Below are 25,107 nucleotides of genomic sequence, written 5' to 3' on the forward strand. Positions count from 1 at the left end.
CACACATATAGACTTTCCTCTTTCATTGCACCTCAGTAAAGTCATGTTCTTATGTGTACACTCTCCACACAGTTACCAGCGGGACCTTTTCTCTCTCACTCTATCTCCCTCCCTTTCTCTATCTCTCTCATCGATTGTCCCAGCTCAGCAGCATCTGCATGGATGCAGAAGAAGGAGGAGTAGGAGGAGGGGGGTGAGGAATGCACCACATCAATGCAAACACCTCCTCCTGCTCTTTGACGGGCCAATGAGCGAAGGGTGCCGGGAAATACATCAGAGGCACGACGCCGGCGCCTTGCCAGAGTGATGGAAAAATGTTGTGAGTGTTTGTAAAGTGTCTCTTGAGCAGAAAATTTCAAAAAAAACATCACCGGTGACGCCTGGACAATGTTTTTGATTCACTGACATCTTTGGAGGCATCGTTCCTTTTATTCGTGTCTTCTCAGCTTTGACTCCAGGTAAGAAGAGTCTCAGAGGCTCCTAACCTCATTACAGGCACAATGAGACAGAACAGAATTAGGAAGTCATTATAAAAGATTACACTGTACTCTGCACGAGCGGAACTTTTGCTGCATGGGATGGTGGCTGGGGGGGGGGGGGGGGGGGTTGCGTTGCTTCATAGTGCTGCCTGCTGCAGTATAATGTTATATAACAAAAACATACGTGTGTGTGTGTGTGTGTGTGTGCGTGTGCGTGTGTGTGTGTGAGCGTGCGTGCGTGCGTGCATGCGCGCGTGCGTGCGTGTGTGTGTGTGTGTGTGTGTGTGTGTGTGTGTGTGTGTGTGTGTGTGTGAGAGACAGGTTGTAATAGAGAACTTTGTTTTGTTTATTTCCAATCAATGCAAGTTTATGAATGAAGAGTTTCCTCTAATGTCCATTTACACATGTCAAATGTGCTAAGCCAGTGGCGGTGAAGGAATAGCTCACATCACACTCACTGCACCCCCACTCGTTTTCCTCCCCTCTCCGTTGATCGCCCACACATTGTAATTAGCAGTTTAATTATGAATGAATTATATATGTGTGCTACCTGGTTCAGATGATTGCAAACAATTGCATGTTTGTGATCATGAGATGGCCCGAAGTTGCCTCTACATTCCAACCATTGCTTATTTTTACAGTATATATTATGAGCATTGGTGGAACCTGAGACCAATACCTAGTGCTCACCCTTGTACTTAGACAAAATTCTAGTACTGGGTCTAGACCTTAGACCTTATCCTTATATCTTGTGCGAGCTTTTATATTAGACGTATCACTTGTCCAAGCCCTTATTACACCAATCTTGGCTTTGATCGCTCAACCTTCGATGTATTCCTTGATTTAGATCACTAATACTGGCCTGTTACCTTAGACCGAGTCCAGGTTGAAGGCCTTAGGACTTGTACAACCTCTTGCACGTAGACCTAGTCCTGTCCGTAGTCGTTAGACATATTGTAGTCCATGTCCCAGACCTCAGAACTATTCTGACCTCAAGATCTCAAACCGAGTCCTGGCAGTCGTCATTAGAATAAGTATGAGTCTTGCCTTAGCCCTAGTTCTAGTCCTTGCCTAGGCCTGGCCCTAGACATTAGAACTATTCCTAGTACTGATCCTAGGAATTAATAGTCCTTTTGGTGCCAGTGCTGGGCCTTGATCAGGCCTAGCCCTCAACCTAGCCCTATATATCGTAGGCCTAGAGCTAGCCATAGACATTAAACCACATCTTTCGACAGGACAGGTGGTCCTACTCATAGTAGATGGTAATGGTAAATGAACTGTCATGTATATAGCGCTTTGCTACTTTTGGTACTCAAAGCGCTTTACACTGTGCTCATTTACATACTGATGACGCAGCATCAGGAGCAACTACGGGTTCAGTGTCTTGCTCAAGGACAGTTCGAGGAGGTCACAATGGCCATGAATTTAAGCAGCATAGTACATTCAAAGTAATTTCACAATGGCTGGAACCTGGAAACGCAACGGACCGTTCTGCACATAAATAATTTTTCTTCTATTTTAAAGGTTACAAGATTGGAAGAATCCAAAATCAAAATCACGATTACATTTTGATTAATCGTACAACATCGTGGACCTCCCCTAGCCCTAGACCAGTGGTTCTTAACCTTCTTAGAGGTAACGAACCTAACCAGTTAATATGCACATTCACCGAACCCTTCATAAGTCAAAAATAAATCTCTATATTTTTTACAAATTCAACATATAAAAAAAACACATTTATTTAAAAAACTGAAAAAAGTAAATAAAATTTCAAGAGATAAGTATACTTTTTTTTGTTTTGTTTTGTTTTTAACTACATACGATCACGACAGTCACACGTTGACGACTAAGCGAATTACATTTCCCGGACCACTGATTGGACAAGCAATGTAATGTGATCATCTGCAGCCAGTGATGGCCATGCAGGCGTGTCAGAATTAATTAACATGAGGTGTCTTACCCCCCATGGCAGAGGCTCAGTCGAACCCCTGAGACCGACCCACCGAACCCCTGGGGTTTGATCGAACCCAGGTTAAGAACCACTGCCCTACACCCTAAAATATAATCCTAGCCCTGACCTTAAACCTAATCCTGGTCCCTCAGCCGAGACACAGTCCTTGAGCCACATGCTATTTCACCAAGTCATTATGATGACTTTCAAATCAAAGGTGTTTTCCTGATACTCGGAATGACACTTAGCGGTGATGTAACTGGGCTAGAGCAGACGGCATTCCCAATAGAACTCACAGCTTTATGTATATATATGTGTGTGTGTGTGTGTGTGTGCGTGTGTGTGTGTGTGTGTGTGTGTGTGTGTGTGTGTGTGTGTGTGTGTGCGCTTAATGAGAACTTCCTCTTGGGACAAGGAAGAATCATCAAGGAGTGTAGCGCTGCAGCACATTATGTAACAGCCACTAAACAGTCACCTTGATCATAATCAACAAAGTGCAGACATACAGCTCAATATGAGTTTTTGTAACGTGACATAGACTTATGAAACACACCGTGTTCATCAAAATAAGGCAAAATGAATAATATACTGTCATTATATGAATTTAATGTCCAACAAATTGATATATCCACATTTGTAACAATAAATTCAACATACTAAACAATAAAAATGGAATATTATAGTATGACGATAGTTAGCTGGCCTGGACAATTTTTTATGTGATGTTCCATTACTAAGAAGACTCCTGTTTGTAGAAGCGCACTAGATGGCCACCGATGCTGCTTGATGGTTCATGAAATGACATTGTGTGCTGCAGCCTGTAATCTTGTCCCTGCATGTACTGCTCACCGTGGAGTGAGTGCACTTCTGAAGAACATTAAAACAACACTTTGTCTTATGTTGGAGGGATGTGGAACCTTTTCCTTCTTTATCAGGGGACACAATTTTTTTAGGTTTTCTCAGGGTCATACTTACATTTCTGAAGAAAAATATGATTGAACAATGGTGTCTTATTGTATATTAGGAGCATTTTTGAGTTTTAGATCTAGTTATATTCTGGCAATTTCGACAGTTTTGGCCTTAGTCAAAATCTTCATCGCAGTCCTTCACCTTAGATCTATCTATTCCTTGCCATAGACCTTGCATCTAGCTCTGGCCCTAGACTCAGACCTAGCCTTAGACTTAGTCCTGAGTACAACTGGTCTTAGACTTAGACCTACTCATAGTTAAGGCCCTGGTTATTAGACCTTAATTTGTAGCTCTCAGTTCTAGGCCTTGACCTTTGATCTATTACTAGCACTGGCCCTTGTCCTATTCCTGACCCTGGGCAAGAGTGTTTAGTCCTATTCCTTGACCTTGAAACTAGCCCTGGATTGTAGAACCTAGTGGGGTCTTTTTCCTGGTCCTGGATCTTGTTCTGTCTATTGACCCGAGGTCTAAGTACAAGTACATTACCTGACCCTGATGTTGAGACCTCCTGCTGACCTTAGACCTTAGAACAATTCCTGGAAACCCTAGGCCTTCAACCATATTGTAGTACTAATCTGGACCTGAGTCAATAGACCAGATTGTGGACAAAAGACCAATATTTTTTCCTGAATACTACTCCTTCCCCTTGATTGGCACAAAATACCTCGTTTTAATTATATTCCTGATTTATACCTTATACCACAGAGTCTGAGGCTGAGACCTAAGCCTTGTCCTGACCATATACCTAGCCCGGTTCAGTCCAGGTTCCATATAAACACTTGTTTAGAACATAAGGAAGTCTCCACCAGAGAAATGGTTTACATAATTTTGTTGCTGCTGTTTTGGAGTTTATTCAGCAGTTGACTTTCTGTCAGCGCAAGAGCATTTATTACCTTAGATATTGACACTTCTTGATAGGGCGGTGGGGGTGGGGGGGGGGCAATTCCATTTGCCATCTATCATTCTCTACGTTGTTTATCCTATTCAGTGTTACAGGGTGATGGAGCCCATCCCAGGTCACTTGGGGCAAAATTGGGCATATTGTGACAGACAACCATTCAGACACACACCATCACTGAACGGGAACCTAATCCACGCTGCCTGCGTCAAATTTACTTTGCCGTCAGTGACTCTTTTAAATCCTATTCATGACATGTTATGACTTGGCCTTCATAATTGAAAATGTGGACAAATGTGATGGTTGTATTGTTTTATTATTGAAACGACCTATGAGGAATTCACGAGGGAAATCTAAAGCATAAGACACGCAGCAGATAATTACTGTTTTAGTGCTTTACCCTTGTGATTTGAATATTTTGTCGACTCAAGCATGTGGGGACCGGACTGGACAGGGAGGCATTTGGTGGAATAGATCTTCAGAGGTGCTCGTAAATATGAAAGGCGACATTTCAGCATGATTGCCTCCGGTTCTCATACTGAAAAATATTGAAAACAGAAACCATAAAAATGTATGTATTGTAAGACATTTTCAAGACTGTCACTGTGCAATCCCTCTCAGCAGATTAACTCTGCTGTAATCACATCTGTATTTTGCTGCAGGATTTGGGATACGTGAAAGGAATGGTATTTTCTATGAACATGCATTTATTTGTTTTGGACACTGAAGCAAAATCAAATACAGGAAGTGAGACACTGACAATAGGAGTCACCAAAGTCGAGCTTGGTGGCACTAAGTAGCCCCCAAGGACCAAATGAGTAGCCAGTGACCTGTTCCAAATAGAGCTCAACACTGATGGGACATTGTGGTTTTCCAGGAATGTTGTGTAAATTATTATTTGAAAGTGTATACAATGAAAGAGATTTTAGAAAATGTTGCATACAGCATTGTTATTCATGTATCCTAATTATATATATATATATATATATATATATATATATATATATATATATATATATATACACTGTATATATAATGTGTGTGTGTGTGTGTGTGTGGCGGTCCAGTGGTGAGCGCATCAACCTCACAGTGCAGAGGTTCAATTCCAGCTCCGGCCTCCCTGTGTGGAGTTTGCATGTTCTCCCTGGGCCCGCATGGGTTTTCTCCGGGTACTCCGGTTTCCTCCCACATTCCAAAAACATGCATGGCAGGCTGATTGAACATTCTAATTCGTCCCTAGTTGTGAGTGTGAGCATGGATGGTTGTTTGTCTGTGTGTGCCCTGCGATTGGCTGGCAACCGGTTCAGGGTGTCCCCTGTCTCCCCGCCTACTGCCCAAAGACGTCTGGGATAGGCTCCAGCACCCCCCTCCCCACCCCCCGCAACCCTTGTGAGGATAAGCAGATCGGAAAATGGATGGATGGATATATGTATTTGTTGTGTATTTCACGTTTGTCCTCAGCATGAGTCTTAATCAGAGCCTGGGACCGTAAAACCATGACCTAGTCATACTCTTGTCCCCAGTTCTTAGGCCTTAAAGCTTGGACCTAGTCCTAGTCCTAATCCTTTCCCGAGACAGAGACAAACCTTAAGTCATATAGACCTCAGCCTTGCTCCAAACCATAGTCCTTGGGTATTTCCGTAGATACTGCACCTTTGCCCCATTCCTAAATCTGGTTTTAGATTTTGGCCGAGTATGATTCTTTGTCTGGCCCTGAAGAGTTCTACTTACCCAATCTTAAGATCTTAGACCTTACACCTAACCTCAAGATGGACATCATCTCCAGCCCCCCCCACGCGACCCCAGTGAGTATAAAGCAGTTCGGAAAATGGATGGATGAATGGAAAATATAAATATCAGCATATTCAGAATGGGTGAGTGGGGGTGAGTCCAGGCGATACCTCTCCTTGCAGCGCGAGTGTATCAGTCTCTGGCTGAAGGAGCTGCCCAGTGCTGTCAGGGTGGCCTGGCGGATGTGGGAGGGTCTGTCCATCAAAGCTTTTACTTTGGCTAGCATGGTTAGCAGCTCATCCTCATCCCAATCTTGGCCCTGAACTATAGTCTGAGTACTCAAAGTCGTGCCTTCATCTTCAGAGGAGAGCCCAAAAATAATAAAATAATACTCGCTGTCATCCTGGCCAGATTCCTAGTCCTGGCCATAAGACTTTGAGCCCTTATGTAAACACATATAAAGTGTAAAAACTAAACAACTGCTCAAGGTTTTCAAATTTAAGAGATCATGGCCGAGATTTAATAAAAGATAGTAGAGAGGAACAGAAAGTTAAATATTGATCCCATTACATGGGTGTCAATATCATTATCAACACTGATATATGATGTGATATCAACAAATAAAGACAATTCATTTCGGTTTTTATAAGAAATCTAGAAGTCTCGAAAACAGCCTTTCGACTGTTGTAGAGACAGAATGAAAGAGAGCAGCATGGCGTAGGTAGGAGGACTTTTTGGCCCAAGTGCCTCGCAGCTGCTCACTGTGTTGCTCCCCTGCATTGCAGCACAGAGGGTGCAGTCTTTTTTATACATCCTGCAGCTTCGCCGCACACAAACACACGCATACGCACACACGCACGCACACATGCCTTCTGTCTGTCCTTAGCATCTGGAGCTGTGCTGTGTCCATTTGTTCTCTGGCCTTTGTGTGTGTGCTGGAGGTGGAGATGTGGCCAGGATGCTTGACCTCAAAGCTGCCTCCCCAAATAATTTAGGAATGGGTTAGCTGCAGGTCAATACCCCATCATGCATTGCACTTAAAATAATCACACTTATTTACTGTGTGTGTGTGTGTGTGTGTGTGTGTGTGTGTGTGTGTGTGTGTGTGTGTGTGTGTGTGTGTGTGTGTGTGTGTGTGTGTGTGTGTGGTGATGCTGCAACTTTGTCATGGCCTTGCTCCCATCCTGACCAAAACTGTTGAGTCATGAGTCATCTTCAGTTCAGGGGTTGTTTAACTGACGATGTCTAAGTGATATCATGTGGGGATTGGAAAGAGTGACTTCTTTCACACTGGCCGGAAAATCCATCATTATCACGGCTCTCCCTCCCAAAATGTCACCATTCTGCGTAAATCTCACAGACATGAAATCTCCAATCAAGTTAAAAAGTGAAACTAAAAAACACAAAGTAGATAATTTGCCACTTTTATGGGTAGGATGATATGCAATACCAGGAAAGAAGTATGAATTTGTGCGTGTGTGTGTGTTTGTGTGTGTGAAGTATATATACATCACACGGGATGAAATATATTCAGCATTTTTTCTGCATTCAGAGTTAGTCCTAAGGTCCTCGTAATGTGAAAATAAATATTTTCCAAATTTTATACACCTCAGAGAGGATTGTTGTTCACAAACAAGTCAGAGTTGAATGATTAAAAAAAAACAACAACAAACAAACAAAGCAAAACAAAAGCCAAGTGGAGTACAGTGGAGCCTATTCAGAAACAAATCTTTAAATTGACCTAATTTACGGGGTCTTTAAGGCGGGACCCCACCTGTATGTAAGGCAATGCGGGGACAGGGAAGTGAAGTTTAAGCGCTTTATTTCAGCTGCAGCTGTGGTGAAAGCACGATATAAACAACCATGTTTGTATGGTGTTGTATTGTATAACGCCGCCACACTCCAAATTTTACAGGAGTCTCTCGCCACTTTACTCTTCACGTTAAAAATTATTTTAAAAAATTAAAAAATGAACAAAATAAAGCCATATCGGCAGCCATATTGCAGAAAGAAACGTTGTTTCGTGTTGATGCGAGAGAGAGAGAGTGTTTCTCTGCATGCCAGACAAAGAAATGAGCTGACTAAGAGGCTTTGTACATGCCTATACTGTGCTGTATATGCCACGGGCACTCATAGAAGGTGTGTGATCGGTTCCCGGCGCATCAACCAATGACAGCACAAGTGGATTTATCCCATGGGCTGATGGCCTGCGCATCATCGCAGCCTCACCCAGCACCAGTGTTGTGTTCACCATAACTTTTTTTTGTTCAAGCAACTTATTTGATTAGTTATGATGCGCTCCAACCCCACGCCGGCGCTGAAGCAATGTGTCCCCGGTGCGTGGTAGCATGTAAGCCCGCTCGTCCCTCCACAGAGATAGCACCATCAACAGGGACACATTACTTCAATGGCGGCAAAGGGGTTTTTGCAGCCTTGACCGGGTTGGGGAGCCTTATTTTGAAGGTTTCCCGACCTGGTCCGCTGTTTTTTTAGACACATCACAAGGAAGCAGTGACACCTCAGATGAAGGCTGAAGTGACAGTTGAAACTGTCAGGTAGGTAAGGGTTTTTTTCTTCACTAAAAAAAGACCCTTCTCTGATAAAAAAAAGAACCCTTCAACCCATTTTATCTAATCATTCAATAACAATAATAATAATAATAATAATAATAATAAATCACCATGTTTATCTCCAATTGAAAAAACCTTAGCTACACCTTCAGCGCCTCCAGCAGATGAGTCTCAGAGTGAACCTAAAGCCTGTACAAGTCAAGTGAGAGCCGCCTTCAATGCCACCAACAGAAGTTTCTTCTCCTCCCTCAGAAGGCAATGTTGATGAATGTTAAAAACTGTATCAGGTTTACAATTCCACGGGGGGTGGGGGCTACTTCGTGGATTTATAACTTTTGCGGGTGAATCTTGTTCCCTATTAAAACTCATTCAGTACCAGCCAATTCTAGACCAAGTCTGAAAAAACGTTTAAAAACGTCTTTGGGAGTGAATGAGTTAACTGCAAAAAATGAGGGATTATTGTAATTATTGTCAGGAAGTCCAGAGTTCTCTGGACAGAATTGGATTTTAAAAACATAGACCTAGATGAAAATTGACAAAATGTTGATTTCCACGAAAACGCAAGACTGGCAAAGTACAAGATGCTGGTAACAATAAACCAGCACAAAACGAGATCAACCAAAAACACCCACAAAAGGACATACATCATACAAACCGAGAACATCACTATAATGAAAAACACTACTTACCCGAGAAAAGATCAAAAACATGACAAGAGACTATGAGGAAGGAACAAGAAGTGTCTCAAATATACAAGCACTTGGTACGAGTCGTAAGCAAGGTTGAACAATCCAACATCGAGCTGTGTGCGTGGCAGTCCTTATGTAGTAGGCTGAAAACAATGTGTGACAGGTGCACCACTGGAGGGAACGCTCTCCACTCCAGATATTAGTGAAACATAAACATGACAGAAACATTATACATCACACTGGAAAACATGTTTGTTTAGTTCAGTAAAGATTCTAAATTGTCCATAGGTGTGAATGTGACCTGATTGAGAATGGTTGCTGCCCTGGACATGACTGACAACCAGCCCAAACCTGTTTCTCTTGACCAAAGTCAGTTGAGGTGCAGATACCTTGATTGTTTTGAATGTTTGTGTGAATATCTGTTTATCAATTGACTGGCGACCCGTCCAGGGGTATACAACCAAATTTCATCTGTAATTGACTCCAGTTCACCCATGACCCTAACAAAGTGCGATAGATAATGGATGGCTTTAAGGACTTTGGATGGCAACTTCCTGTTTACATTTCTGCATAGGCTACTGACCAATCAGAAAAAAAAAGCCACCGCACATGCTCTGTTGTGACGCATCTTGGCACAATTGGGGAAATGTGGCAAGTTTACAAAACCCATCAACTTAATACGCTCATCCTTTCATCGGCAAGCTGTGGCCAAGTAATGTCATTTTGTGGCATTATTGATCCTCTAAAAAAAGGGTGACATGCTGTGAACGGCATCCCAATGAGGCCCGGTGTAAAAGTGAGGTAAAGGGGGAGTCGCAGAGCAGTAGGTGTGTGTGTGTGTGTGTGAGAGAGAGAGAGAGGGGATGGTGGGTATTGGAGGAGGCTGAGGAAAAGGAGGAGGAAGGGGTGGGGGTGTGTTGCTGCAGTGGAGCGAAGTGTGAGAGGAGACTGCAGTCTCTGCTTTACGGAAGGGATCTGACTATGTTGGTGAGCGAGTGAAGCCAAAACTGGTGGGGACAGGAGTGAGGGGGGCGTACACCACAATCACCACCATATTTAACTGGTGAGTTGGCTTTACAAATGCATGTTTCATAATGATAATATCTGACCAACTATAAGTGTGTGGTAATGCATTTTCCACTGAGCTTTGATTTCAACCAGACAACCGAAGTTATGGAAGTTAAAGCTGTCCATTCATTGTACATCCCAGAGGCCACCTCCTGTCTTTTGAATCCATCTGTTTTTCTATGACCAATGATTGCAAGTATAAATTGAAATGGGAAACTTAAATTAGAATGGACATACATTTAGGTTGCAGTTATAATGAGCAGCAAGACAAATGCTTCTCCCTGGATTGGCTGGCTCGCTCGCTGGGCGTTGTGGGCAATTGGCTAGCTGAAGGCTGACAGGCACTTTCAGGATTGCTTAGCAACAAAAAAGAATGGCCAGCAGACGGACGGCGGCATCTACAGCCGCTGCGTGTGCAACTGTATCACATGCTCATCAATAACTGGCAAACTGGTGAGCAGACAAGTATGCAACCATCATTGAAATGGTCTGGTCAATTAACGTCCTTGAGAGAAATAGAACTAATACTAACGAAGCAGCAGTTTTATCAGAAGAGGAAACAAGTATGTGCAGTTTCTTGGACTGGATTAAACTGTAGTCTCACCTCTGATTGGACCTTCATGGATCATCTGACATTGCCTTTAAATGACTTCCCTGTTATGGTGCGAGTCAAATTGACCCTGTGAATGCCCGATCTACGTATACTGCACAATCTGCAACGAGCATGCGCAACAGGTCGGCCATCTTTGATCGCGAATGGCAAAACACATAAGTGATACCTGCAAAAGCTACGGTGCATATTTGTAAAAAGGATTATATCACAAATATGAAGGATACATGACATTTCATGTTGGCTTATTCCAGGAGAAATGACAAATAGATAGATAGATAGATAGATAGATAGAGAAAGTGTACACGCGCACACAAACACACTTGCACACACACACACACACACACTACACACACACACACACACACACACACACACACACACACATACCTGATAAACTAATAACAAAGACAACAGATCCGCAAGCCAAATCACCTTAAGATGATTGAGAATGCTGAAATACTCACTCAGCATGTCTGCTTTTTAGCAGTTTTAACGGCATGCAATGTCAAAATGCTTTATATCTCCAAATGTGCACAACTGCAACTTTTCTCTTTGCCCGAGGCTGAGCTGAGTCATTATCCAGACGTGGGATAACTACCAAATGTTGATCTAAAGCCAATCTGACTGCAGTAAAAATAAATAAATAAATAAATTCATTCGATAATTTATCGAAAAAGAATTCATTCGATAAAACCGTTGAACACTTTTGAATGACCGCTTCTTTTTTTCTGCAAGGGTGAATTGACTGGTCATTTGTGGTATCAGGTCACTCTCATTTAGTGATGCGTTCTCGAAAAGCAATGAGAGCCAACAAAAATACGAGCCACTGGGCCCCAATTTGTTGTGGATTGAATTGAATAGTAAATTTTTTTCGAATTCAGTCAAAACACAAGCAAATTGAATGAACCTCGTAACAGTGGTTAAACTAGTGAAGCTTGTAAAAATGTATGAACGGTGCGTGATTTGCTGGTCTATTCAATGAATAAGTCTTGCCTTTCAATCCTGTATATATATACACACACACACACACACACACACACACACACACACACAAGCATCGTGACCTCAGTACTAAACTCAGTAAAGAGTCAAGCCACACATGCATGGACAAAATGGTACAGAACAACACGCACACAAAAACAGACAACAAAGACTTTGGTTGTCACATAAAATTCTTACTCATTCTGAAAACATTCCAATGTGAATTTTTATTTCTTACTGACTGTTAATGTTGATAACTGTCAGTGAGTTCTAATTAAATAATTACACTTTCCACATCCTTTTTGGATTGATATGCTTTTTCTCAAAAAAACAACATTGTTTTCATTAAACCCATAGTAATGTCGTTATTGTAGCATTATTGAGATATCTGGCATGAATATCAAGATACGAACATTTTGTCCATATCGACCAGCCCTACTGCCAATCAAGGGCTCCTAAAATCCTTCTCCTTTTTTCCCCTCCCCTTTTCGGCGCCACTGCATGCACGGTCAAGACTAAATAATAGTCCTGCCAGATTTTTCCAAATATTTGGTGCAGTGTCTTGGTTTTTCTTAAGAATTCATTGACATCCAAGTGCCTCCCCACTCTTATTCGTGTGCCAAGTGGTAAATCAACCCTGGGCACAGAAACTCCTCAAGGACACTGCCACGATTCAAGTGCCGAAATCTTCTTTTTACACAACAGCTGTTTTATTCAATTTAGCCACGACATTACTTGATCATAAAGAAAAGTCAAACATTAAAGTAAATGGCTGCCCTACCACCTGCTCTCTTCATCTGCCCCAGAAGATTCTTTAATTCCATCGCCGGCCTCATCCATCTCTTCTGGAACATTATGTGCGGAGAAGCTGTGACTTTTGTCTACTTTGTATTTGTCACTTGGACATGGAGTCCTCATGTCGTTGGACGTAACAGAGGAGAGAGTGTGCTCATGCACAGCTCAGATATCCGTTTGATCCGATCCAACACTTAACTTTAACTCCCAAACACAATCTTAAAATTTACACCCCTAACTCCAGTACGAACACAGACTGTAATCCAAGACATCAGACTACATCATGATTTTGAGTGACATCTGACAATTGAGTTTTTACTGTCTTGCTAAAGTTTGGTATACTTAAGTGATGGGAATCCACCTATTGAGGACATACACATCCATTCATAGTTATTACATCATGCTTATTTTTAGCCTGCTTTGTCGCCCAGGGACGCTGCGCCTCATCTCCTCTGGCAATGAAGTTCAATCTATTCAGGAGGCCACAGCCGGTGGCCCCTGCCGAGCCCACCGGAGTCACCACCATGGCTAGTATGGCTCCCTCCCCAGCTGCCATCTCCACGGTGGCCGAAAGCTCTGGCAACAACACGGAAATCAGCAAGAACGACATGTTTGAGGAGATCAAGAGCAAGTTCTTGAATGAAATTGACAAAATCCCACGTGAGTGATGGCTCTGTTCTGTTTACAACATTGTCAAGTGACATGTGTTGAGTCTGACATTTTATTTATCCCGCTAGTGCCCCCGTGGGCTCTGATCGCCATCGCAGTGGTGGCCGCTTTGCTGGTGCTCACCTGCTGCTTCTGCATCATCAAAAAGTGCTGCTGCAAGAAGAAGAAGAACAAGAAAGGCAAGAAGGGCAAAGATGGTTTCAACATGAAGAACATGGAGGGTGGTGAGGTATGACTCCTCCTGATGCCTTCCTCAACCTTAACTCAGTCCCAACCCCAACTATCACCCTAACCACAACCCTTGGCCCTAAACAAAACGTTAACAAAACAAATCTAACCCTAAGCCAGGGTATCACCATGACAACACACCTATTTATGACTCCTCGAGCATCTGACAGTTCCTGACTGAAAAGGACATCACTGTGCTGGAGCCACCACCCTGCTCACCTGATGTGACCGACCCCGTGTGATTTTTATTTTCCCATTCCCAACCTCATGGGGGTCATCACGTGGACCCTTTATGAAGACCTGGATGACGTCCAGATAGCTGTGATGACAGAGTTGGAAGAATCCTTCCAGGAGCGCATGTAGGAATGACGGATAAGGCTGGAAAAGTGCATCAGACGATGCAGGGGGATTACTTGGAAGGGGGAAAGTTTTAGTTTGGATTTTAATTAAATCCTTTATGACACCACCCGAGCACTTTTCTAACACACCTCATGAAATCCGACCCCACCCTCAACCCCAAATCTGAACCGCTTACCCCAACCTTGAAACTGAACTATATCCTCCTCTTAGCCTATCCACAACCCCAGAAACCCTATTCACAAAATTATGCCTAATTCTTGACATATTAGTCATGTAATTATTTATGGTTTTTTGTCATTAACCATTTTTTTTCTTCTCCATTAGTAGTCCAGAGGACCCTTGCATTTGCCCTTACTTGCCGGTGTATTTCTGATCTTGTGCTTGTTCAAACATACTCCTCTGCAGTGAAAAATGACACGCTTTGTTTCAACTAGCGAGTGGGCGAAAGCACAAGCTCCACTTGATCAATTAAGAGCATACATGTTGATTCATCTGCACTCTAATCGACTGATGCCCACGTTGACCGATTGTGGCTCTTTAATTAAAGCACTTTATTAACATCAGTGAAGGTTCTACACAAGTGTGTCATTTTTCAGAGCGACAGCAACAGCGACCACTCTCTCTCTTGTTGTCTTGTGAGTTGAATCTCTTCCTCTCTCTGCTTTCCTTCCTGTTTTGTGGCTATGTGTCTGCCTTGTGTTTCTTGACTGTGGTGGACCGCCTTTCTACGGTAGGTGGATTGGCTGTTGTGGGGGTTGGCGGGTTCTCTGGAATGGCTTCTTTAAGTTTATCTCCCCCCCATTTAATACCTTGAAAAGCCATGATCTGCTCCGAAGAAGAGGTCGAACCATCTAATGCAGTGATACGGATCACAGAGGGACAGTCTAACACTATTAATCAATGCATGTGCTACAGGGCATGTTGTGGTGGGTTTATAGAAAACGAAGATGACTGCATGAATCCCAACCACTCATGAACTTCTCTGAAATGCCAAATAAGAGTAACATACTTTCAGGCTTTAATTTGACAGTAATTGTTGTACAGTCTGCCCTGCGATGGACTGGCAACCATTCCAGGGTGCACGCCAGGGGTTGGGTGGCCATTGGGAATTTCGGGAAAATATGTGAAGTTTCCTGAACGGCCGGTGTATTTCCGGTCCGATCCCGGCCATCACAGCCCCCAGCAATCGTAACAGGAGTGATTTAACCACTTGTCCATTGGACTTTACAACTTTAGCCTCTTGAACAGGGGGCTCGGGAGAGTGATGGAATGCTCATGACTACGCGCATGCGTTGCCTCCACTGACTGGCTGCACCTTGTCCTGCACTAGCATGTCAGAAGAGCTCAAACGAGTGGACAGAGTTGGTCAAAAGAATAATCTGTGTTGATATTCATGCGTTTAATTAATCAGATGCTAGGCAGTGGACTCTAAGGGGCTACGTGGCATGCTAGTGAATTACGGGGAGGCCCAGTGCATTGAGTTCCATAGTGCTTTGTCATTTGATAGCATCATGTTGTCACTTCATCACCACAGAAACCACAGGACGATGACGATGATGAGGGAGAGACTGGGCTCACGGAAGAGGAGAAGGAGGAAGAGGAAAAGGAGCAAGAGAAGCTGGGCAAACTCCAATATTCCATTGACTACGACTTTGAAAACACAAAGGTCCGTGGTTCCCTATTACGCTCCTTAAAGCTAGTTGAATCGAGAAACCCTTGGTTTTTGACGTTCTGACTTACGACATTTTGAGGTTACAAACAGAATGTGGTTGCGGTACCTGAAAACATGTACATTTTCTGCTGCACTGACTGTTTTTCAAACTGGCGCCTTTGGACACTCCATTAGCTTCCATCACCAGAGCTATACGGGCAAAGGAACGTCACGTCAAAAACCGTAGATTATCTCAGACGTATTTTTGCTCATTTTTACATGTATGAGCAATGTGATCCATGATTTATTTATTTATCTAATTATTTTGTTATTTTTAATATCCAGAACAGGTACCGGTACTCTTACGGCCAAAACGACGCAGAGTTGGGTGATTTCCATCTAAAAATATGGACAATCCATAACAGTCGGCAGCTCGGCTACACACAAGCAGTTTTACATTTTGTATGTTGCTTCATTACTGAACCAATGTGAACTGAAACATCATCTGAAAACCACCCAGAACCAGGATTTTGATAGTATCGAATCGTATCACACCCATATTATTTGATCTTTTTCTTCCTCCATATAAGTTAGTACTTGTTTCTTGTAGGTGTAATTATTAACCTTCTGTCAAAGCAAGAAATTGACAAATTTTGTTCCGCATCACTAAAATGCAAATTGAATGATGCCAGTGGGGCATTTTTTTTCTTCAGTTTTTCAGGGCTGATTCCGAAGCAAGAGTACAAGTGATGAGTACCTGTCAGGCTGCACAGTTTGCAATTTTCTCAGCTGCCAACCAGTAATCACTTGAGTGTCTGCCAGAAGAAAAAATACATCATTTTGTTTGGAAGAGTTGTTGTTCTAAACTTTGTGACATTGAGGAATTTAATTCATCTCCAGTCAGTCGAGACACAAGTTGACTGATTGTGATACATTGTCGGTGTCTGCTAAGAGTAATCCTGACATAAATCAAGCCATGGTTGCATCTTATTTCCATGCGCAGCTCACCGTCGGCATCCTTCAAGCGGCGGACCTCATGTCCATGGATTCGGGCGGGACTTCTGATCCGTACGTTCGAGTCCTTCTTCTACCCGACAAGAAGAAGAAGTTTGACACCAAAGTCCACAAGAAAACGCTCAACCCCGTCTTCAATGAGACTTTTGTCTTCAAAGTAAGTCCGTAAAAGCCCAATTAAATGAGAGCAACAAAGTCTATTAAGGAATGTATTACGCCAGGTTGGTGAGGCTGCTTGTCTCAGCGAATAAGGTCTGCAGGGACTCGACAAATGTCTCTGGTACAGTTCTGCCTGTCTGCACATTTGCTGCTGATGCAGAGCCAATCTTACTGGACAGTACCGTGTTTCCTCTTGTGAAATGAACATGTCTTCATTTTCAACGTTGCTTCACCGAGGCCATTTACGTTTTTCACAGGAGCCTGGGGATGGGCACTTGAAGCTATTCTTTTGACTGATCACTTATACATCCATCCATGCATTTTCTATACCTCTTCTTCTTGTTAAGGTCATGGGTTGAGCTGGAGCCCACCACAGTTGACTAGAACATCCAAGATGGTGCCATAGTTGGCAGCCGTCGGCAAGAGCTCTTCAAGAGTTTTGCTTTTGTTTTTTTTTTGTCTTTTATTTTGTCATATGCTATTTATTGTCCTTCATGTGGACCCGGTGTGGACTGTTTTTAGCATTTTGGCCAGGACATTCGTTCAAGGAGAACAAGCTGTGCTTGATGGTTGCGCCTTCTTAGCAGCATGCGTGTACCAGCACTGATTGTGATTGAGAGGAATGTCGGCGCTACTTGACTGTCGCCGCTGGACAGACTTGGGGCGCTCGTGTTTTTTTGTGCCTGTAATGGGCAGCATTTTTCCCAGGCCCATGTTGTTCAGCGGAGAAGTCGGCGCGGTTTGATGGATGGTTTGTGAAGCCGAGGATAAGGAATGAGGAGCGTCTGCGTGCAGCGCGGATTCATATTTGGAATGAGAGTCGGCGCTTAGAATTGAAGCGGATTTACATGTGACAGGAGAAGTGAATTGATCTCTTTTTTCATCAATGTACGCTACAGCTTCTTGCAAACTTGGTTTGTAGCAGATGTGTGCACATTTTGAGCATGACGTCACTGATCCACTTGTGAAAGGACACTTTGATTCTCTCCTCTTTCATATAGAACTGCTTCAAACAACAAAACTTATGCAGGAAAAGCGCTTTGTTATAGCTGCAGTGGTTGTGGAAGCGCTTTATAATGAATTGTATTGTATTGTATTGTGTTTGGGAAGGAGGCAGAATGCACTGTGGACTGGTCGCAAATGTAAATGAATGCTTGTTTGTGTTCATGTGTCCTGCGGATGGCTGATGACCACTCAAGGACATATACCGCTTCGCTTGACCAACGCCAGCTGGCAGAGCTCCAGTTCACGAGCGATAGTTGCTTTAGGATGAGCAGGATGAACTACTGATTAGAATCTACCTTTCAGTCAACAGGTTTCATGTTGGAGTCTCAGCTCTGGCCTTCCTGTGGGAAGTTTGCATGTCCTATCAGTATTTTCACTGGTTCGCTGCGGGTACTCTGGCTTCCTCTCACTTTCCATAAACTTACATCAAGTTCATGGAAGACTCTAAATTGCCCATAGGTGTCAATGTGAGTGTGAATTTTTGCTTGCTTGCCTCGTGATTTACTGGCCATCAGTCAAATTTCAAAAATGAAAACACTGAGTGTTAGCGCGTTGACCTCACAGTGCAGAGGCACCAGGTTCAATTCCAGCTCCAGCCTCCCTGTGTGGAGTTTGCATGTTCTCCCTGGGCCTGCGTGGGTTTTCTCCGGGTACTCCAGTTTCCTCCCACATTCGCAAAAACATGCATGGCAGCCTGATTCATGGAAGACTCTAAATTGTCCTTAGGTGTGGATGGTGGTTCGTCTGTGTGTGCCCTGCGATTGGCTGGCAACCGGTTCAGGGTGTCCCCCGCCTACTGCCCGAAGACGGCTGGGATAGGCTCCAGCAACCCCCGCGACACTTGTGATGATAAGCGGATCGGAAAATGAATGAGTGAATGAATGAAAACACTGAGTACAATGAAAATGCCCGTCTTGGCAAGAGGCCATATTTACGATTTGAGCAAAAGGTCTGAAATGTTTTTTTAAACGTTGATTTTTGTTAACCACGCTAGGTGCCCTACGAAGAGCTTGGTGGCAAAACTCTAGTGATGTCCGTTTTCGACTACGACCGCTTCTCCAAGCACGATGTCATCGGCGAGGTGAAGCTGCCCATGAACACCATCGACCTCGGGCGTCCCATTGAGGAGTGGCGGGACCTGGAGAGCGCCGATCAAGAAGAGGTGCCCACGCAAACTGAAATGATATCATTGTACTGTGACTGTTTGATAGGCGTATTATGCACACCACCCCCTACCCCCAATTTAATGCAGTTGCCAGGTGTTTTAATTAACCCATTCAGTACCAGCCAATTCTAGACCAAGTCTGAAAAGACGTTTAAAAACGTCATTGGGAGTGAATGAGTTAAAGGTATCCGACATTATTTGCGCAAAAGACCCAAAAGGATAAAGGATAAACACACAAAGGATAACTGTACACCTGTAACACTGTATTTAAATTCATCAGGCAAGAAGGGCGGTTCTGCAGCATGCAAATGCCAAGTCCAGCTTTTGTTACCGTCACGACGGGGTGGGGGCGGGGCATGGGGGCTGAGCGAAGGTATTGCAACTAGGTGAGCAGTTGCTTGTTCTCAAATAGCCCAGAGTCGAACTCCATATAGGCCAACATTTTCACTTGACGGAGCATTACTTCATCGCCAAATTCCTTTGCTGAACATTTGTGCCTGTGCCTGTTGTCATACAATGTTCCCTAATGTTAATTGATGATAACACTGCAGCTCAGCATATCATTTGCCTGTGACACAATAGTGTAGTGCTTCCTAAACTCAGTGTGGGAGCAATATTATGAAAATTTATCCCACTGTTATACCACAATCCGGCAAAATTCACAAAGGCTCCCTCACAGGCAAATTTTCGGAAAGAGGCAGCTAATTTAAGATTTTCCACTTTGAGGCTATTTCTGTCAAGCCACTATGTTTGATATTTAAATCTCTTTTACACTGACGTATTACCATACTGGATGAGAGACTTCAAAATGGTTAGTTGACCTGTCAAGGGAGAAGCAGCACAGCTGGTCCTGGCAATGGCTGGAGACATGATTTCTAACATTGCTTCATTATTCTTAATTAAACACCAGTCTTCAAGCCTGACAATTTTGGCATCTGTACTTGTTCAGCCTGAGAAACTCGGGGACATCTGCATCTCCCTGCGCTACGTCCCCACTGCCGGGAAGCTCACCGTCTGCATCCTGGAGGCCAAGAACTTGAAAAAGATGGATGCCTGTGGATTATCCGGTAGGAAGACGATTGATGAAAAAATGCCACAGTAGCTTCAAATGTGGTTTTAAGTTTTGATTTTGGTTTCAAACAAAGGTTTGGGTTTCAAATGAGAGTTTTAAATTACGGTATTTTGTCCCAGAAATATAAAACAATCAAACATAAGACATGAAGTATGGCGTGAGTAAGCATGCACTCTTGCTCCACGTGATAACGTAGTGTGACGCCACTACGAAAACCATTTGTTTGCCTCACTTTCTGTACCTGGAAATGCTGGATGTCGTGGCAGTAAAACCAAGGATCTCTTGAAAGTGTACAATGACTAATTTATATTCCTGGCTTGTGCAGACCCATATGTGAAGATTCAGCTGCTGCAGGGTGGTAAACGTCTGAAGAAGAAGAAAACAACAGTGAAGAAGAACACCCTCAACCCATACTACAATGAATCCTTCAGCTTTGAAATTCCACTGGAACAGATGCAGGTAGAGTAGATATCAAACTTGATCCTTGCACAATTCTTCTACTCGTACAAGTCAGTAGATAGTGACCCAAAGTACAAGTACGAGTTTCCTTTGTCGGATGGATGAGTGGCTAGCAAGTCTCATTGTTCTGAAGTTTGAATCTCAACTTGACCAACTATGCATCAATCCATTTTATGAACCGCTTATAAAGACAAAGTTTTAGTCACGAAATATAAGCCTGTTATTCTTGAATTATTTTATTTTCTTATAAACAAAATAGGTCTTCTTAAAAAAAGAATCACATTTTGTTTTTGACAACAATGGGACTTTATTCTTGTTATATTTTGCCTTGTTTCTAAACAAAGAAAAATTTCATTCATGAAGTTGTATCAGATTTACATGACGACTCATCACAATCATTTCACAATTTTTAACCGTCCCAAAGTCATGGTAAGGAGGAATAATTAATTTCATGTTGTTTTATTGGCACACCATATATACTTTGTATGTCTGGACATTGGTCAATCGAGAGTTGTAGGGTCCATGACTTGCCATGGAGACATGAATAGAATAAATGAAGATGAAATAAAGAAATAATTATAATTTAAAATATACATAATATCTTGTTTTAGATGAGCAGGATAAATATCCATCCATCCATTTTCCGAACCGCTTGATCCTCACTAGGGTCGCGGGGGGTGCTGGAGCCTATCCCAGCTGTCTTCGGGCAGTAGGCGGGGGACACCCTGAATCAGTTGCCAGCCAATCACAAGGCACACAGAGACGAACAACCATCCACGCTCACATTCACACCTAGGGACAATTTAGAGCGTTCAATCAGCCTGCCATGCATGTTTTTGGAATGTGGGAGGAAACCGGAGTACCCGGAGAAAACCCACGCAGGCCCGGGGAGAACATGCAAACTCCACACAGGGAGGACAGAGCTGGAATTGAACCCGGTACCTCTGCACTGTGAAGTCGACGTGCTAACCACTGGACTACCGGGCCGCCCCAGGATAAATATTATACACTTAATGTTGAGAAAAGTAGTTTTACTCCTCCCGTGTTGTCTGATCATATTGCTGATCAAGGCCTCAAACAATTGTATCCATTGATTCGCGTAATTATTTATTGCAAATTACTTTGCAAACATCCAAGCTACAGCTCACGGACACCCAGGAGTGTGGCTACGCCTGTTTGAGAACAACTTGTGTTAGGTGTCTGGCGAGTGCTTTCATGACACGTCACATTTATAACGATTGCAGAAAATCCTTGTGGCTGTCACGGTGTTCGACTACGACAAGATCGGCAAGAACGACGCCATCGGGAAGATCTTTGTGGGCAGTAAGGCCACCGGGCTGGGTCTCAAGCACTGGTCCGACATGCTGGCCAACCCGCGGCGCCCCATCGCCCAGTGGCATGCTTTGCAACCAGAGGAGGACATCGACGGTCAGCTGGCCTCCTTAGCGGCCAAGAAGTAACCAGCAAAGCCCCTAACCATTGAAGCCCTTCATTCTATTCATGAAACTTTGCATGACTTATCCCGACTTGTCATGAAACCTGCTCAGCAAAAACTCAGTAGACTAGATTCCATTGAGGTTTCAAGGCATCCCATTTTGCATATTAGTGTCTGCTTCTCGAGTGACTTGACTGGACTTTGTTTCATGTCAAGATACTTCTAGACTGAAGTCTGAGTTGGATTGAAGTTTGGGTTTAGTTTGTAGAGCATGCTTTTGCCCACCTGCCCACGGCTTTGCACACCAAAAGTATCCTGGCATCAACTTGCAAATAGAAGGAGGAATCGAAGGGTTTTAGGTTCTGCAGTAGAATTGTGCTGTTCGTGTCACTAAGGTGGGTTGCATATGGAAAGAATGGAGGATGGTTTGACATCTGTCTTCAGACTTAAGTGAACATGAATGAGAAATAGGCAGGGACGCTGATATTGTGCCAACTAAAACGACCGCATGGATGTGAAACCACACTCTCCTTAAACCGAGCATAAAGTGAATGAGTCACGACAGTTTCAAAGATTGTTTTTTAAATATTTGGATTTCAGTTGGGATCAGACGGTAAGGGATTGGATTTGGTAGCTATGTCTGAAAATTGGTTGTGAGCAATTTCCCAATCTTTGATTTTACAGCACACACAAATGTTGCTAAAAATGTGTTGTATCTGGATTTACACTGCATGGGTCAAGTGACACGACCTTTTTTTTTTGCTCCCATTTGACAAAATGTGGATATTTGTCAGGGAAAAAAAATGATTTGGATATTTTAAATAAGAACTAATCTGGAAATAAATCAGACACAGTTTGGATATCTGCCAATGCAGGAGGTGTGTAAATGCACAGATCAAATATTCCCAGTCAGTGCCAACGTGATGGCCACTGAAATAAGATAAATAATTGCAGATGTTAGCCAGTGGAGCTGGACATTGTAACATTCTATATTTGTTTTTTTTTTTTTAATGTACTTTGTACAGTGGTACCTTGACTTATGATTTAATTTATTCTGCATCATGCTTTTTACTCCAAACACCGTGACAATGTGTGTGTGTGTGTGTGTGTGTGTGTGTGTGTGTATACACACGCACACACTCACACACACACACACACACACACACACACACATAAGGAAAATAGTACTTTACGTTGTCCTGCATTATAAAAAAAACGTACAGTACATTATTAAACAGTTTGCGCATCCAACTGCAATTCAATGCATTCATGTATTGTGGCTGGTCTGCCCACTTTGGCCGCCAGGGAGCAGTATAATATAGAGACAGTACATTTAAATTTGATGACGAAACACAAGACTGTCACACTCACTGCTGTAATGTTTATCGGTTTTGCACAGGATAAAGACTGTACTCCAGTGAGGACTGTTGAATACTCTCTCCGCCTGTGTTGTGTATAAATAAAAATTGTAAAAAGGTTTAAATACTATGCCGGGTTGATGAACCCAGACATGGCATTTTGCAATGTACGTTCGCGATAAACCTTTCAGAAGGTTATTTGATTTGGTTAAAGACCACAACATTTTGTTTTATGCAAAGTTATCCAGTAAGCTTCAGCCTGGTATGGCAATAAATAGATTGAAGCAAGCAATTGTCCTTTTTTTTTTAACTGTTCACTTTCCGCCAAACTATTGCTTGTTATGAAGTTGCCACGACTAAGCTCTTGAAACTCATCATTAAAGTGTAAATCGAGGTACCACAGTCTTGTTAACTTCCTTGTTGTCACTGCCCAGTGTTGACACTTTGAGGACTTACAACCATAGGATTATGCAATAATCAGGTCTTGGTATGAAACTGGAATCAGGCACTTGGACCTGCAGTGGTAATCCAATGAATGTGTCCCGATTCTTAGGCAACATCTATCACGATCCTTCTCAGACAGACGTTTTCCCCAGACTGTCTGTGCACCGCAACACAACTTTGTAATTTATGTTCATCTAAAGTTATGTGACACCAACAAGTGGTTACCGAGCATTGTACGTAGTGGGAACGACAAGGAAGCCCCCCACCCCAATGCAAGATGACCCTATTTGAAAAGTATTTAAGTGGCTTCAAAGACTATGTAAGCTAGCTCGGATACTATGTTAATACACTTCTATGTCTCATTCTTTGTTTGCAGCACACGTACAGAAGAGCATTGTTGTTAGCATCATTAATGACACTAGACTTATTTTTATTCGACGGTTGGCATTTAAAATGATATCAATATCTGTAGGACTTAAATGACAACACATCTAAATTCTACAGTGTATGCGGCGCTTAATTGTGCTAGCCTGGATCAGAAAAGTTGAAAACATACAAACAATTTCACTGTTGCTGTTGTCTGGAAGTAATTTCGTTTTCAGTAGTTCAACATTTGTTACCTTCGCAGGTTTAAAGGTTTTGAGACGTGTCCAGGGCCTTTTGCTTCAGCCTAAAGAAAAAAAAAGTGGCGAAATGTAGCATGCCTAGCTGCGTTTCGTTGTCGTCACAGAAACGCTCTCCTCATCAAAAGTCAAAGAGCCCAATTACACCAACAGAAACAGAAACAAGACTAGATATAGCGCTCGGGGTTCTTGCTCAAGCAATTGCCTAAAAGCGCCACTTTTTGCTGTTTGTGCTGACTCTTTTGTTGCCTCAGTCGACCATGATTTGCATCACTCAAGCTCATTTGTGAATAGGCAACAGCATGAATGTATGAACAACATGATGTAAATAATAGCATGTTTTGAAGCAACAATGTTATGATTATCTTATGTTGGTTTTTGTGTATTTGCGTCTTTTTTTATAATAAAGCAGATGAAGAAAACATGCACAGACTTGATGTTTGATCAAAATGCTGCCATACAACCCATTTTGTCCCATAGTATCCTTAATGTCCTCGATGATGTACCATAATGTTGTATTTTGTCCCATTGTCCTATTTCTCCCATGTCTTCTCTTAGATCCCATACGTACCAGTGTGCCAAAATGAAAAATACGTCTACAATAACAAACATGAAATAACACGCGAATCACAGCTCTCACTGTCATATTGTGTCCCATTTGTGCCATATTGTTGCCCATTATGTTTCATAATGTGCCATGGTGTCTTGTATTATGTCCCAT

The 25,107-nt window shown here is 42.8% G+C and overlaps 1 protein-coding gene across 3 annotated transcripts; it reads left to right on the forward strand.

Moving 5' to 3' along the window:
- Positions 1 to 318: 318 nt before the first annotated feature.
- Positions 319 to 24,812, forward strand: LOC147200960 (synaptotagmin-2-like). 3 transcript variants are annotated; one of them, XM_086118639.1, is made up of 9 exons: positions 319 to 458; positions 13,176 to 13,404; positions 13,482 to 13,642; positions 15,536 to 15,667; positions 16,656 to 16,823; positions 18,825 to 18,992; positions 19,945 to 20,062; positions 20,393 to 20,526; positions 21,771 to 24,812. In XM_086118639.1, exons 2-9 carry the CDS (start codon positions 13,203 to 13,205, stop codon positions 21,984 to 21,986), a joined length of 1,299 nt encoding a protein of 432 aa, XP_085974765.1. In that variant the 5' UTR covers positions 319 to 458; positions 13,176 to 13,202; the 3' UTR covers positions 21,987 to 24,812. The 3 variants fall into 3 exon arrangements, with proteins under 3 accessions (XP_085974765.1, XP_085974764.1, XP_085974766.1); XM_086118638.1 differs by lacking the exon at positions 319 to 458 and adding an exon at positions 10,225 to 10,350; XM_086118640.1 differs by lacking the exon at positions 319 to 458 and adding an exon at positions 10,225 to 10,350 and having other exon boundaries at positions 15,545 to 15,667.
- The last annotated feature ends 295 nt before the right edge of the window (positions 24,813 to 25,107 follow it).

Source organism: Hippocampus guttulatus, chromosome 8 (genome assembly GCF_054856545.1).
Source record: "Hippocampus guttulatus isolate MCC_2025c chromosome 8, RoL_Hgut_1.0, whole genome shotgun sequence".
Lineage (NCBI taxonomy): Eukaryota > Metazoa > Chordata > Actinopteri > Syngnathiformes > Syngnathidae > Hippocampus > Hippocampus guttulatus.